Raw genomic sequence first — 17,374 nt, 5'->3', positions numbered from 1 at the left:
TCAAGCCTGGCTACTGGTTCTTTCCCACATGTATAAAGAATTCATTCATTCTTGAATGACCTCTCAATGCTGACTGAAAGAAAATAGGAAGGCAGGGGTGCCTGGGAGCACTTGGCTGCCTGGATCTTTCCTTCTTCACCAATGCCAGGGCCAAAAGTAAATTTTGCAATAAATTCCTTATTACATGCCAGCCAATAGAGGCCAACTCTCACATACTCAGTGAGAATTTACTTTTTAAAAAGATTTTTTTAATGTTTATTTATTTTTGAGAGAGAGAGAGAGACAGACAGACAGAGCATGAGCAGGGAAGCAACAGAGACAAAGGGAGACACAGAATCCAAAGCAGGCTCAAGGCTCCAAGCTGTCAGCACAGAGCCTGACACGGGGCTCGAAATCATGAACCGTGAGATCATGACCGGAGCCAAAGTGGGACACCCAAGCGACTGAGCCACCCAGGTGCCCCACAGTGAGAATTTTCCTAATAAAATGTGGGTATTATTCAGAATAATAAGATATTCTTAGTAATTCACTTATAGATAAGTATTAATAAGTAAACAGCCACCAAATGTAAATTTCACATATTAAAAGATAACACAATACCTAGCAACTCTAGGTTGCTAGGTAACTCTAAAAAAGATTTCAGAACAAACACTTTTATTTTCTTTTTTTACCACATGACTCTTTTTTTAATTTTTAATTTTTTTTTTTCAACGTTTATTTATTTTTGGGACAGAGACAGAGCATGAACGGGCGAGGGGCAGAGAGAGAGGGAGACACAGAATCGGAAACAGGCTCCAGGCTCTGAGCCATCAGCCCAGAGCCCGACGCGGGGCTCGAACTCCCGGACCGCGAGATCGTGACCTGGCTGAAGTCGGACGCTTAACCGACTGCGCCACCCAGGCGCCCCACCACATGACTCTTAATAAATACATCTTCAGCAATGATATTGCCTCCCCTACTCTACTCTCACTCCACATGAAGGAATAGCTTTTACAGCAGATCAAATTGCAATGTTTTTCTAACGTAGAGTGTAGGAGTCTGAAGCTCAACCAGTCCTGAGAGGTCATCTGCTTTAACCCCTCATTCTATGGAGGTAGGACCCAGGCCAAGAAGGAAGATAGGATTTGTCCAAGGTTAGGGAGTTTCTGGCCTTGAACTGGAGCCCAAGGATCCTATTTCATTCCCTTCACACTACATTATCCACAGCTACAAATTTATGAGTAGACTTAATGGTCAAAGATTTGTGTGTTTTCCAAATAAAATTTTTCTTCAGTTACAAAAATAATACATGTTCAGTGTAGAAAACTTGGCAAAAACAAAGAAAAAAGCACAACCTACCCACAATCCTATCTTGCAGAGATACCACTGTTAAAATCTGGTGTATTTTACTATTTCTTTCTCTAAATATGTATGTATTTGCTTATGTCCACATAAATGTATACAGCTCACGTTTCTACTTAGCACTGTATTTTAAATATTTCTCTAAATCAATAAGGAGAAATTTTCCACGCTACATTGCCAGGCTTATTCATATATCTTCTCACTTTTCTCTGATATTTTCACTATAAAATTGGAGGAAATTATACAAAGATCTGGATGCAAATGTCATCCTTGATAATGTCATCCTTGATAAAATCCATTAACTTTTGAGAATCATTCTCATTTGCTAAAAATGGGTGATTCATTTCAAATATATGAGACCCAGTGACAAGTCAGTTGATTTTAGAGTATCCTACCATTCTGGCTTCCATTTTTCACTGTCAGTGTCTTAAAAACAAAAACAAAAGAATGAAGTCAGAATTACACCAGTAATCATAAGACATGGTCAGTGTTGTGATGAACAGGGTAGAAGAAGAGCTAAAAGATATGGTTTAGAAATAAAAACAAGGAGTGGACATTCAGGACTTCTCTTCCTTGTATGTCTCAGGCTTGGGAGAAGATCTCCCATACCTTGTCTCTGTATGTCTCAAGCTGAAGTGTAGCTCTAGTACCATTTGGAAGAGTTAGAGAAACATGCAGAGACACTACCCCAGCTTGCTCACAGAACTTGTTCCTGGGTCATTCCAGCTTGAGGTTGTCAGAATCATTCAAAACTGGTAAGGAAAGGGGTAGTGGACAACTACCTTTCCAGTCAGTTTTCCTATCCACCTTCTTCTCTGCCGTAGTGTGGGCACATGACCCAATCAGATCCAATCAGAGTCCTTCTCTGGGATTGCTATATGGACTCTAGGATAAAGAAGCTCTTTCTTTTTGTTGAAGTGGCCACACTCACCTCATTAGAAGCCCTCTGCACATATGCACCTAGAAGCTGAAATAAACAGATGAAAAAGAACACCCTGGTAATGTGGAATCTCTGGTGTCAGTGCCTGAGGGCTTGGTTCTTATAGCTCTTTATTGATGTTGTAAGCTATGCTGGTATCCTTTCCACCTAGAAGCTAGTAAATTCCCTTATATACACACAGGCTAATCTGAGCAGGGTTTCTGTCCCTTACATTCCCAGGGATACCAATAGATAAGAACACAGGTGGCCTAGAAGAGAGCTGTTCTCCAGCCTGAACATTGTCCTGTGGCAACAGGGACCACTCTTTCTCTTCTGCTCACACCAGGAAAAAAACCCATTTACTTTAAGTGGAAAGCATTCCCTAGATGAAGAACCTCGTTAATGATAAAAGCAAAATGCTTTCATCTTGATTTTTGCATAATTTTCTTTGAGATACTCGATGCCCTCTATTTACACTAGCACTTGATTTGATTTCACATGGATTTCAATCAAGGATACTGACAGCTAATGAATTAAGTATGACCCTTATGGTTTTCAAATAATTTCAAATCAACTTCAAATGACTGAAAAAGTAAGAACTAAGTTTAATAATTGTCTCACTGTAAGGTAAAAAAAGAAGTTAATGTGTACATTAATATTTCTTAGTATTCATATATGATTTTATTGTAGCTACCTTGGAAAAGGTCTGATTTAGAACATTTTTCTGGCTGCTGCTCCTTCACTTCTTGGTTTGTGTTAGAGAGCTGATTCAACAGATGTGTCCAAGAAGTCTTTACCTCTTGAAATCATTCATTTTGAGATATATTTAAAGATAAGAATATTATTTGAATATTATTTTGCTCTCAAGAAGAAAAATAAATTAAAATGGAAACCATTAAAATTAAACTCCTGTCTCCCCAGGATCTATTCTCTCCATTTTTCTTTTAATAACAGAACTCCTCCTGGCAGTGCCTTGCAGTTTTGAGCTGGCCATGTGCTATTTCACCATGTTACCAACTCCCGGTTTCCCAGATTACATTTCCCAGTCTCCCTTGCAGATACCTGTGGTGACATAAATAAGTTCAGGTCAATAGGATGTGAGAAGAAATACGTGACTTGGGGGTCAGTGCCTTAGAATCATGCCTGGGACTCCTCTTCCTGCTTCTTGCAGGCTGAACACAGCAACAACTGTGGCAGCAGCCCTGGGTCCAGAGGCAGAAGCCAAATGTGGAGGGCGGCAGAGCTGACCTGTCATGAAGCAGAGCCTCGCCCCACCCGAGAGGACCTGCTCAGCTTCAGACTATGATGACAGAGAGACCCTTCTGTTGTGTTTAAATCATTCCTTATGGGTCTTTTTTGGTATAGCATCTTAGTAACTAGTTACCAATTAATAATGAATGAATAAGTTGTTGGGTGACTAATGCTTTTCAGCTTAATTTTCCCCAACTTTCATATTAAGAAAAATTTCAAGTATACAGAAAGTTTAAAGGACAGTACAACAAACACCATATACTCACTACCTAATTCTAAACTTGTTGATAATTGTGCTATATTTCTCATATATACATATGTTTTTTAGAACATCAAAAAACATTCCCGGGGCACCTAGATGGCTCAGTTGGTTGAGCGTCCTACTCTTGATTTGTGCTCAGGTCATGATCCCAGGGTTGTGGGATCAAGACGCTCATTGGGCTCTATGCTAAGTGTGGACCCTTCTTAAGATTCTCTCTCTCTCTCTCTCTCTCTCTCTCTCTCTCTCGGCGCCTGGGTGGCTCAGTCGGTTAAGCGTCTGACTTCGGCTCAGGTCATGATTTCACAGTCCGTGAGTTCAAACCCTGCGTTGGACTCTGTGCTGACAGCTCAGGGAGCCTGCTTCCGATTCTGTGTCTCCCTCTCTCTCTGCCCCTCCCCTGCTCATGCTCTCTTTCTGTCTCAAAAATAAATAAAAACATTAAAAAAAATTAAAAAGATTCTCTCTCTCTCTCTCTCTCTCCCTCTGCCCCTCCCTCTCTCTCTCTCTAAAAAAAAAAAAAAAAAATTAAAACAAATTAAAAAAAAAGAATTCCTGCATACTAGCTGAAAGCAATTTTTAGCTGGAGAAAATGGAGGGTCGTTAGGCATTTCTAGATTGTTCTTCAATTTCTCCATAGAATTAGTAGTGATTAATCATCTAGTATTGAAAGAAAAACATTTCTACTGAAAACAAAAGCAACATTTCACTTCTCATGACAAGGCAATGTGGCAAGCCCACTACATGTTTTCTCACTGAATCCTCCTCACAATCCTGTGGTAAGTACCAATGTTGTCCATCTTTTACAGATGAGGACACGGAGCCTTGCAGATTGTGACACACACCCCCCCCCCCACACACACACACTATCCCCTGGCATCCTTTTCATGTTTTGTTTTCTGCTCCTAAGAACACCACAGAATGGAAACTCTATTCTGAATTAGTGGAAACTAAATACTTTTAAATGACCTTTGTTTCTTTTAAATAATTATCAAAGGGAAGTGGGCTGAAGAATTTAACTGAAATAGAGACTTTTAGGTAAAAAAAAAAATCAATGAATTTTGAGTATTCAAAAGAAACAAAAAAGTTAAGAAAAATATTTTGGAAGAAAAGTTGGGAACATTTTAATAGATGGAGGTAAAATCCTGGTTGGAGTCTTTTATTCTACTGAATGTAAAATAATTGAATTTATTTAGAGGCCTCTCTCCAAAATAAAGAAAAATACAAATAGATGAAAGGAACAAGACAGAAAGACCTTGGTTTATCATCCTGTGTAGCCTTACTTCATAAGAATTTCATTACCCAAGGACAGTCTTTAATGAAGGACAAAGACGTAAAAAATTTAGTCTGTGTGATTTATAAAGCAATCCTTTAATTTTAAAATTATTATATACTAGGGGTGCCTGGGTGGCTCAGTTGTTAAGCATCCGACTTCGGCTCAGGTCGTGATCTCGTGGTCCGTGAGTTCAAGCCCCGCGTTGGTCTCTGTGCTGACAGCTCAGAACCTGAAGCCTGCTTCTGATTCTATGTCTCCCTGTCTCTCTGACCCTCCCTCCATTCATGCTCTGTCTCTCTCTGTCTCAAAAATAAATAAACGTTAAAAAAAATTAAAAAAAATTATTATATACTAAAAGTGTATAGTTCTATAAATTTCAACACTTATGTATAGTTTTGTGTAACTATAATAGGACATGTAACAGTTTCATTACCTCCTGCAAACTCCCTGTGTGATCCCTTTATCACTTCCCTTCCCCAAATCCCTAATTCCTAGCAACCACTGACCTGTTCTCCACATTATATCATTATCTCTTTGAGACTATCATATAAATGGAATATTTTTTATTATTTCTAAATTGCAATATGATTAACATACAGAGCTATATTAATTTCAGGTGTACAAACAGTGATTCAACAATTGTATACATTACTCAGTGCTCATCATGATAAGTGTACTCTTTTTTTAAATATGAAATTTATTGTCAAATTGGTTTCCATACAACACCCAGTGCTCATCCCAACAGGTGCCCTCCCCAACACCCACCACCCACCCTCGCCTCCCTTGGTAAGTGTACTCTTAACCCCCATCATCTATTTCATCCATCCCCCTTCCCCCAGCCTCTCCTCCGCTAACCATCGGTTTGTTCCCTATATATAGGAGCCTATTTTTTTGTTTGTCTCTTTTTTTCTTTGTTCATTTGTTTTGTTTCTTAAATTCTACTTATGAGTGAAATCATACATTTGTCTTTCTCAGACTTATTTCACTTAGCATCATACTGTCAAGATCTATCCATGTTGTTGCTAATGGCAAGACTTTGTTCTTTTTTATGGCTGAGTAATACTCCATTGTATGTATATACCACACCTTCTCTCTCTATTCATCTATTGATGGACACTTAGGTTGCTTCCATATCTTGGCTATTGTAAACAATGCTGCAATAGATATAGGGGTACATATCTCTTTTTGAATTAGTGTTTTCATATTTGTGGGGTAAATGCCCAGAAGTGGAATTACTGGATCATAATGGTATTTCTATTTTTAAGTTTTTGAGGAACTTCCATACAGTTTTCCACAGAGGCTGCACCAATTTATACTCCCACCAATAGTGCACAAGGATTCCTTATTCTTCACATCCTTGCCAATACTTGTTATTTCTTATCTTTCTTATATTAGCCATTCTGACTGGTATGAGGCCATCTCTCACTGTTGCTTTGATTGCATTTCCCTGATAATGAGTGATGTTGAGCATCTTTCCATGTGTGTGTGGGACATCTGTATGCTTCTTTGGAGAAATGTCCGTCTTCTGCCCATTTTTAATTGGATTATTTGTTTTTGTGCGTGTGTTAAGTTGTGTAGGTTCTTTATATATATTTTGGATAGTAACCTTTTATCAGATATGTCTTTTGCAAATATCTCCTCCAATTCAGTAGGTTACCTTTTTTTTTTTTTTTTTTTTTTGGTAAAATTTTCAGTCTGTAACCTTTTGAAACTGACTTCTTTTAATCAGCATGCTTTTGCAATTAATTCAACTCCTTGTGTATATAATTATTTCATTCATTTTTATTTCTGAGTGGTATTTTATTGTATGAATGTACCATAGTTGTTTAGCCATTCACCTGTTGAAGACACTTGAATTGTTTCCAGTTTTTGGAGATTGTGAATAGAACTGACATAAACATTTCTGTTCCATTTATATTTCAATTTCTATTTCTCTAGGGTGAATACCCAAGAGTGGTTTTGCTGGGTCATATTGTAAGTGTGTGTTTAACCTCAAAAGAAGTTGCCAATTGTTTTTCCAGGGTGGTTGTATCATTCTGCATTCCTACTAGCTTTGTTTGAATGTTCCAATTGCCCTTCTCCTTTGCTAGTTCTTGGTATTGTCAGTATTTTTTATTTTAGTCATTCTCAATGGTGCAGAGTAGTATCTCATTATGGTTTTCATTGCATTTCCCTAATGGCTAATGATTTAAATGACTTTTTAAATGCTTATTTCTCATCTACATCCTTGTTGGTGAGGTGTCTAAGTCTCTACGCTATTTTTTAGAGTTGTTTGTTCAGTTTTTAGAGTTCTTGGTACATTCAAGATACAAGTTCTCTGTCATATATGTGGTTTCAAGGTTTTTTTTCTCCTAATCCATGGTTTGCCTTTTCACTTTCTTAAAAAATTCTCAAGCTATCTGGAAAATTGATTAAAACATATCTGTGAAATAAAAAACCAAATTCTAAAAGTAAAGGTCTTAAACTCAAAATGGATTAAAGACCTAAATGTAGGACCTGAAACCATACAAACTTCTAAAAGAAAACATAGGCAATCATCTCTTGGACGTTGATCTTAACAACATTTTCCTGGATATGTCTCATCAAGCAAGGATAACAAAAGCAAAAATAAACTATTGGGATTACATCAAACTAGAAAGCTTTAGCACAGCAAAGGAAATCATCAACAAAATGAAAAGGCAACCTACTTAGAGGGAGAAGATATTTACAAATGATATATAGGATAAGAAGTTAACATCTAAAATATATAAAGAATGCATACAACTCAACACCAAAAAAAAAATAAATAAATAAAAGTGTGATTAAAAAATGGGCAGAGGACCTGAACAGACATTTCTCCAAAGAAGACATATAGATGTCCAACACACACATAAAAAGATGGCTCAACATTCACCATCAGGGAAGTAGAACTCAAAGCCACACACCAGTCAAATTGGCAAGGATGTGGAGAATAAGGAATCCTTGTTCATTGTTGGTAGGAGTGTAAATTGGTGTAGCCACTGTGGAAGACTGTATGGAGGTTCTTCAAAAAATTAAAAATAGAAATACCATTATGATCCAGTAATTCCACTTCTGGGCATTTACCCCACAAATACGAAAACACTAATTCAAAAAGAGATATGCACCCCTATGTCTATTGCAGCATTATTTACAATAGCTAAGGTATGGAAGCAACTCAAGCGTCCACTGATAAATGAATAGATAAGGAAGGTGTGGTATACACACACAATGGAATATTGCTTGGCCATAAAAAAGAACAAAGTCTTGCCATTAGCAAACAACATGGATAGATGTAGAGAGTATAACGCTAAGTAAGATAAGTCAAAGACAATACCATATGATTTCACTTATATGTGGAATCTAAAAAACAAAAAAAACAAAAAATTTAAAACACAGAGAATAATAAATACAGAAAGCAAATTGGTGGTTGACAGTGAGAAAGGGGTGGAAGGACAGGCAAAATAGGTGGAGGGGATTAAGGTATAAACTCCAGCTATAAAGTAAGTAAGTCATGAAGATGAAAAGTACAACATAGGAAAGAGAGTCAATAACATTGTAATAATGTTATATGGTGACAGATGGTAACTACACTTACGGTGGTAATCACTGCATAACGTATAGAATTGCTGAATCGCTAAGTTGTGCACCTGAAACTAATATAACCTATGTCAACTATACTTCAATATTAAATATAAAATAATAAATAAAAGCTAAAATTAAGAATGAAAAAAAGTAGCTTCAGAGGTCAAGACAGAGAAGATTGCACAGGTGTGTTGCAATATTAGGCACACCCACTTCCAAAAAACTTTTCCTTTACCCTCTTATTTCAGTACCTGAGGCCTACAAATTAAACTAACAAAAGATAGATTAACAGGAGAAAAGATTTATTTTGGATGTACATGGGGCTTCACAGAGAAAAAGTGAAAACCCAAAGAGGCAGTTAGACTGAAAGCTTATACACGATTTTAACAAAGGATGATATTGTGGAGAAGTGACTAGACAAAGGAACAGGGTTTTGAGCTTCTATGGGCAGCAAATTGTGGAAAGGTAAGTATATGGGGAACCTAAGGGAAGATCAAGGTTATTTTAGTAAGATTTATTTATGTAGACCCAAGTCAGTGCTGTCTCCAGTGAGGAATCATCTCTAGTGATTAGGAGTCTTCTCCTATTCCTGGTATAGGAGAGGAGGACAACTTTACAAATGGAAATTTATGTTACCTTTTTTAAAAAAAGATTTTATTTTTAAGTAATCTCTACACCCAATGTGGCGGTTGAACTTAAAATATAAGAGTCACCTGCTCTACCGACTGATCCAGCCAGGTACCCTTACATTAACTTTAAAAAGGGAAATTTATGCCCCGTTTTTATGAGAAAGGGAGAGGGTAGAAAGTTACTCCTATGTCTGTGTTTCTTTTTTTTTTTTTTTAAAATTTTTTTTTTTTCAACTTTTTTTTTTATTTATTTTGGGGACAGAGAGAGACAGAGCATGAACGGGCGAGGGGCAGAGAGAGAGGGAGACACAGAATCGGAAACAGGCTCCAGGCTCCGAGCCATCAGCCCAGAGCCTGACGCGGGGCTCGAACTCACGGACCGCGAGATCGTGACCTGGCTGAAGTCGGACGCTTAACCGACTGCGCCACCCAGGCGCCCCCTATGTCTGTGTTTCTTAATTGCCTTCAGCTCAAAATAATCCTTTGCCAAAGTGGCAAATTTGGGGGTAACATATTTTGATCCCCTTTGGAACTGTCTCATGTCACCTGTTACTGGCACATTTCCTTTGTTGTTATGTTGTTTTGGAGATTATTTCCATATCGAGTCCACATTTCCTCATCTGTATTCACCATTTAGAATTACAACGTGAGTTTAAGGATTAACTGCTTCCATAGAACATTTGGTTAATAAAGCATTGGGACACCTGGGACTCAGTTGGTTAAGCGTCTGATTCTTGATTTTGGCTCAGGTCATGCTCTCACGTTTGTGGGACTGAGCCCAGTCTTGGGCTCCACACCACCGCTTGGGATTCTCTCTCTGCCCCTCCTCCGCTCGAGCCCAACTTTGAGTGTGTGCACTCTCTCTCTCTCTCAAAATAAATAAATAAACTTAAAAAAAAAGCATCAGTTTTACTCACTTCTGGTGTTTGAGCAGCTGAATTCCACATAACTGGTCTCTGAAGGAACACAACCTGCTTTGTAGCCAAATTCCCTTCACTGCAAATTAAAACAATAGCATTAGTATTTGCGAATTAGTAATCCTCTATATTTCGTACTTGGCTAGAATATTCCACCTGTATTCTTTGTAAAATAATCTTCTTATTCAAAAATGATTATAAATATGATTCTATATAAATATGATTCTATTTGATTCCTAAGGAAAAACAAGAAAAAATGCCTAAAAAATGAATATAGTCATTACAAAAGAAAAATTTGTTTAAAAGTTGTAATATCAATGTGCTAACGTAACTATTTTATCTTCTTTTGCCCCCTCCTAATCTTCTTTATCAACATGTGAATTTCTGCAGGTCTGTAACCACTACATATTTGCATTTCTGTGTTCTATACTTTTCACTGAACACCCTTTCCTTGTTTGTGCACTGGTGATCGTATTCTTAATAGCTTCAGATTATCTCAAAGAATTAAGATACTAAAATGTATTAAGTCTTTCCTATGTGACTGGAAAATTAGGTTGTTTCCAGTTTTTTTGCTACTTTTAAATAATGTTGCTATAAAATATGTATAGTCTTCCTTATTCTTATGACTTATTTCCTTGAGATAAATTCTTAGGAGTAGGATTATTAGGTCAAAAGGGTATGATTTAAGCTTCTTGGTATGCATTGTCAAATTTGCCTTATAAAAAGAAGAGACCAATTTGGGCTGCCACATGTGAGAGATTGTATATACATTTTCAATTGAAGGACTTGAGCCACAGCTAGTTTTATTTTCAGATGCTTCTTTGTAGTCAGCTACTCAGTATTCTCCTTATTTAACTATCATCATGGCAAATTACCCCTTGCCAAAGACTACTTGGGGTTTGTATTTCTCTGAAATGCTTTTCACAGTCTCCATGGATTTATGGGGAGGAGTGTCTGTAGCTAATGTTGCTCAGTTACGACTTTTATTATGCAAAAAACCCAAACAAAACCTCACTATTAGCTGCATTTTATGCTGAGCTCTTTTTCTGGAAGACAAACGCAACATTGAAACTCTGGCCCTAGTGGTATATGTCAGCCCCACACCATTTGAAAATCCCCAGTTTACTGATACTGTTGAATTTTGAGAAACCGGAAAATTTCCCCCAGAGTGTTACTGAGAGACTGCTGCTTTTTTATTTTTATTTTTAAAAGAATGCTTCTAGTCTAATCTCATTTTAGTTTGATCTTATCTTCGATTAGAAGAAAAGACTTGGTATGAAGTACAGTTGACCCTTGAACAACGAGGGGGTTAGGGGCATTAACCCCCTCCCTGCCACAGTCAAAAATCCATGTATAACTTTTGATTACCCCAAAACTTAACTACTAATAGCCTGCTGTCGACTAGGAGCCTTACTGATTATATAAACAATCAACACATAATTTGTATGTGGTGTGTATCATATACTGTATTCCTACAATACAGTAAACCAGAGAAAAGAAAATGTCGTGAAGAAAACTATAAGGAAGAGAAAATACATTTACAGTTTTGTACTATATTTATCAAAACAAACCTGCTTATAAGTGGACCTGTGCAATTCAAACCCATGTAGTTCAAGGGTCAACTGTATATTGTAACTTTTGGGAACAATCATCAGGACACATGGGTTATGACACAGGCATACAGGGAAGGAACTAGCAGTGTAGAGAATAGGCTGTCTGTTTGGGAGGTACAGAATATGCTGGAAAAGGCTGAGGCTTTGGAGCCTAAGAGTTCCTGGGTTCAATCCCAACTCTACCATAATAGCTGATGAGACCACCTAATAGCTGGTAAAATTTGGCAAAATTTTAGACTCTCTGCACTTCATTTCCTATCATGACTTTGTGAAGGATAGATATGTTGATGTGCATGAACACCTTCACTGTGCCTGCCACTAGAAGAAGTACAACAAATGTGATTTCCTTCTACTTTTTCTATCTGTTTAATGAAATGTAGGGTGGAATTAAGTGGGAGGGAAATGTCCCGGAATCAAAAATCCCTTCCAGAGAGAAAAGTCAAGGGAGGGAGAGGGTACCCGAGAATACAGAGGACATTTCTGGGTAATGGTCAAAGTGTGTGATTCAGGTAGAGAAACCCACGAGAGGACCAGGCCTCGAGCTATGGAAAGATGAGAAACCATCAGGGCAGAATTACTCTTCTTGAATAGAAAGCAGGAGAAGGTCAAGGTAGGGATTGTGAGTGACCCTGGAGTGAGTTCTTTCCAACGCATTATAGGATATGAATATACATGAAATCTGAATGTCCTAGGATGTGATGTTTGACTTAGATCAGGCTTCTCAACCTTTACTAATGGGGTAAAATAGTAAATGCAGAGATAGCTTCTTTGCTGACTGTAATAGGACAGTTTTCACATGCCCAGATAAGGCTGTGGAAGGTCAGCATCTTCCCATCTCTTGGGGAGGTCCTTAGAACAAGTTCTTCAGTTTGAAATATGTCTGAGATTGCTATGTCCCTAGTTTTCTGAGGGCCATTCTGATTTTTTTTTTACAGTGTTAAGTTTTATTTTTAAATTATTTTTAAGTTTATTTATTTGAGTAAATCTCTATACCCAACATGAGGCTTGAACTCACAACCCAGAGATCAAGAGTTGCATGCTCTTCTGATTGAGCCAGCCAGGCACCCTAAGGCCATTCTGATTTAAAATAGGTCTTACTAATTATCAACAGTAGTGGAACTGTGGAAAGAGCCTAAATGTCCATGGACTGATAAATGGAAAGGTTTGGCATGCATATATATATATATATATATATATATATATATATGATGGAATATTACTTAGCCATCAAAAAGAATGAAATCTTGGGACACCTGGGTGGCTCAGTTGGTTGAGTGGATGACTTCAGGTCAGGTCATGATCTCCCAGTTTGTGAGTTGGAGCTCCACATCAGGCTCACTGCTAACAGTGCAGAGCCTGCTTTAGATCCTCCTTCCCTCTCTCTTTGCCCCTCCCCTACTCGTGCTATCTCTTTCTCTCAAAAATAAATAAGCATTAAAAAAAAAAAGAATGAAATCTTGCCATTTGCAATGACGTGGATGGAGCTAAAGTATATTATGCTATGCGAAGTAAGTCAGAGAAAGACAAATGTATGATTTCACTCATATGTAGAATTTAAGAAACAAAACAGATGAACATATGGGAAAGGGAAAAAAAAGAGAGTGAGAGGGAAACAAACTATAAGAGATTCTTAAATACAGAGAACAAACTGAGGGTTGATGGAGGGAGGTGGGTGGGGGATGGGCTAGAAGAGTGATGGGTGTTAAGGAGGGCACTAGTGACAAGCCCTGGGTGTTGTATGTAAATGATGAATCACTAAATTCTACTCCTGAAACTAATATTGCACTGTATGTTAATGAACTAGAATTTAAACTTGAAAAAGAAAAAAGAAAATAGGTCCTGCTATTTTCAGAACATCTGTGAGACATGGACCTCCTTTTGGTTTAGAGAATCTAAGCATGGTAGAACTAAGGGACAGAAGCCTGACAGAGCAACAACTATCTGAAAGGGTGAGTGCCTCACAGCCTCAGTGGCTCTGGAGGTAATTCTGTCTGCTGAGCTGGGATAGGATATTTGTCCTGTAGCACAGTTTCTGAAAGGATTTGACTGGTGGTGTCATTACTTGACCAGGGAGGGTTCGCATGCCCTGGATACTCAGAGGACAGGGCCTACATCTCCTATTCCCTACAGCAATTTTCATCCAAAAAGTGTTAGTTAACTGAGTAACTTGGTGTTTTTCTGAGAGGAATTTAAAACTCTTCACATCCTCTTCCAGACTATTATTAGTGGACAGTCATGCTTTGATGTCATAGAAAATGAACACAGCTTCTGAGAAATGGCAGATTTTCACAGAAGTGCTGAAAGAGTTCTGGCACAACCTGTGTTGGTCAAGAGCATAAGCTTCAAGGATAAGCTGGCCAAGGAAATAGTCTGCAAAGGTGTAAAACCATCCACTAGTTCTTCCTTTCTGAGGGCAGCAAATAATCCCTTGTGCCACTGTCAGCATGAGGGATGGGTCAGCCACTTCAGGCCTGGAGAGGCTAAGTTCCCTGCAGGCAATGATGGGGAGCAGGGTGAGGTATAAAAGGGCCCAGATGGGGGAAGGGAAAGGAGGGTCATTAGTACAGAAGGACCAGGAAAGTATCATGACTCTAGAGGCCAAAGTCCATGTGCGACCTGAGGCATTGGTCCAAACTGAAGGAGATAAAACAAAGGTCGGATCTGTTAGGCCTAGCGGAAAATGCAGTTGGTGGGAGAAGCCAGTGTCAGATCCACGCATCTCACCAGACCGAACCAGGCGAAGTAGAGTGAAAGGGTAAAGCCTGAGTCAGTGTCAGGTTCACACCTAGAATCAGACAAACACCAGAGGGCAGGTGTGGACCTAGAAGAAGCAGGAGAGGCCACCAGTATTGCTGTTGTCCCTGGGACATGGGCTCTTTTGCTCTTTGTCTTGGTATTATGCTCACCTCTTAATGTGGGCATACACTACTATAGGGTCTGGGGAGTGAGCATAAGCGTAAGGAATCAGGCCACAGATGGGGAAGAAAATGAGTTTTTGACCAGTTCTACAGCTTTACACTACAAAATGTGGGGACACATCCCCTTTATGTGATATATTTATTGGAGAGGATGTTGAGTGTGGGGGAAACAGCATGTATATATGACTCTAGAGTCAGACCAATGCTGGGTTTCCATCTGAGTTTTGCTGCTTACTAGCTATGTGATGCTGAGCTAGTTACTCAGACTTTCTGAGCCTCCCGTTTCTCTTCTGTAAAACAGGTGGTCCAAACAATACCTGTGAGGTGATGGAAGTAAAGTTCTTAGCACAGATCTTGGAGCACAGTAGATGCTTTATAAATGTTTCCTTCTCTCTTCCCTACCGTCTTCTATGCCTTTCATATGAAAGCAAAAAGAAGACTTTCTATTTGGGTGTTGTTTAAAGGAGAGAGGTTTGCTATGGCATCAACAGACTACTAAGAAAGAGACTAGCTTCCCAACAACAGAAGATCTCATGGACTAAAGTAAGAAGGGTAACTTGGAGGGGCGCCGGGGTGGCTCAGTCGGTTGAGCGACTGACTTTGTTTGGCTCAGGTCATGGTCTCACGGTTCGTGAATTTGGGCTCTGTGCTGACAGCTCGGAGCCTGGAGCCTGCTTCGGATTCTGTGTCTCCCTCTCTCTCTGCCCCTCTCCTGCTCACACTCTCTCTCTCAAAAATAAATATAGGTTAAAAGAAAAAAGAAGGGTAACTTGGATTTGTGTAGTGCTTTTGGTACACTATTTTCCTTGTTAATGAGCACTTTTGCTTCTTATGATAGCCACCCCCCTTTTTAAAAAGGCTTGATTTTTAAGTAATCTCTACACCCAATGTGGGGCTTGAACCTAGAACCCAGAGATCAAGAGTCACATGCTCCACCGACAGAGCTGGTCAGGCGCCCCTCTTATGATAGCCCTTTGAGGTGGGCAGAGAAGATATTATTTTATCCATTTTATGGGTAAGGAAATTGAGACTCAGAGTTTTTAAGAGTTTTGTCTTGGGTCTTCTCTATTTCCCACAACACCATACTATCTCTACAACAAGTGTAGAATGAATTCAGTAAAGCCCTGACTACAGAGAAGAGTGGCCTAATTTAATTCCATTCTGCTGGAACACTTTATAATGAATGGATAAGCATAGACTACTTTGCAAAAGTTCAGATTTTTATGTAGCTTCTCCCAAATGAATAATTTCAGCTTATAATGTGCAGGGGTTGTAGTGGAGAATAGTGAAGCAAATAAAAACAAGTGTTCATTTTCTTCTGGGCCAATTAGATTATTTAAACAGACCACACAGGTCCCGGTGTTCATATGGTGAGAGAAGGAGAGAGGGGGCAAGTTCTTGACTCTTGGCATTTAAGCACCACATATAAGATGGATCATTGAAAGCTTTTCCTTAAAAAAATTCCCTCTTTGGGGGCACCTGGCTGGCTCAGTTGGTTAAATGTTGGACTCTTGATTTTGGCTCAGGCCATGATCTCATGGTTTGTGAGATTGAACCCCATGTTGGGCTCTGTGCTCACAGCGTGGAGCCTGCTTGGGATTCTCTCTCTCCCTCTCTCTGCCCCTCTCCAACTTGTGCTCTCTTTCAAGATAAATAAACATTAAAAAAAACATCTCCCCATGAATTCAGTTAAGAGAGAACAGCACTACTTAAAACAAGCAAGCAACAAAAACAAAATTAAAAAGCAGTTCTATCACAGTTTGATAACATCTTTAGTGGTATTTAAGCTTTTAGGTTATTTTTGCAGGAAGTTATTTATAAGGACAACATTGGGCAAAAGATTTAAATAGGTGCTTTACAAAAGAAACATCCAAATGGCCAATAAACATATGAAAATGTGCTCAATCTCAGTAGTAACTAGGTAAATACAAATTAAAACCACACCGACATCATACTGTATACGCACTAGGATGGCAAAATTTAAAAATCTGACAATATTTTTTGTTGGAGCAATGGAAACTTCATATTCTGATGTTAGGAGTGTAAACTGCAACATTCTAGTTGGAAAGAGTCTGGCATTTATCTAATAAAGCTAAAGAAATGCCCTATGACCCAGCAACACCACTTCCAGATCTATTCGCTTGAGAAACTCATGCCCGTGTACACTAGGATCCCTGCTCCTGTTCAGGATAGCACTGCTTGTCATAATCAACCATTGGAGCCAAACATAAAATTCCATTTGTGTAAAATTCAAAAACAGGCAAAACTGAACTGTATACAGTTTAGATACACATGCAAGAGTGATAAAACTCTTGGGCAAAGCAAGGAAGTGATTATCCTAAAAGTTGGGATGTCACTCTGAGTGAAGGGAGTAGATGTGATGGGGAAATACGTGGAGTGCTTTCAAGGTTCTGATATTGTTTCTTGTCCAGTAGAAACGACACAAGTGTTTACAATTATACCTATTTGTGTTTTGTGCACTTTATACTTGTATATTTAAGAAAAATTGTTTTATGAGTACAGGTAATGGTGACATGAAGGAGAATGGTTGTAGATTTACACATGATAAAAATGATCCCTCCCCTTTCACATTTATTCTTTGGTAAAAATCAGTCTTGAATTCTTTGGGTTTGATTAGAAGAGGTCTTTAGGAATTCATTCACCTGTAC

General features: G+C 38.6%; 1 protein-coding gene across 1 annotated transcript in view; it reads right to left on the bottom strand.

Annotated features, from left to right (window-relative positions):
* RFTN2 (raftlin family member 2) overlaps positions 1-17,374 on the bottom strand; it is a 64,943-nt gene that overhangs the window by 2,398 nt on the left and 45,171 nt on the right. Inside the window, exon 9 of the mRNA XM_047083540.1 lies at positions 10,175-10,253. Within this exon, the coding sequence (XP_046939496.1) occupies positions 10,175-10,253 (79 nt within the window). The remainder of the gene's footprint in view (positions 1-10,174; positions 10,254-17,374) is intronic.

Source organism: Lynx rufus, unplaced genomic scaffold (assembly GCF_022079265.1).
Source record: "Lynx rufus isolate CCGP_SWC_20201006 ecotype Redwood Valley unplaced genomic scaffold, mLynRuf1.p SCAF_2, whole genome shotgun sequence".
Classification (NCBI taxonomy): Eukaryota; Metazoa; Chordata; class Mammalia; order Carnivora; family Felidae; genus Lynx; species Lynx rufus.
Note: the sequence above shows the minus strand (reverse complement) of the source record. Positions and strands in the feature narration are given on the sequence as shown.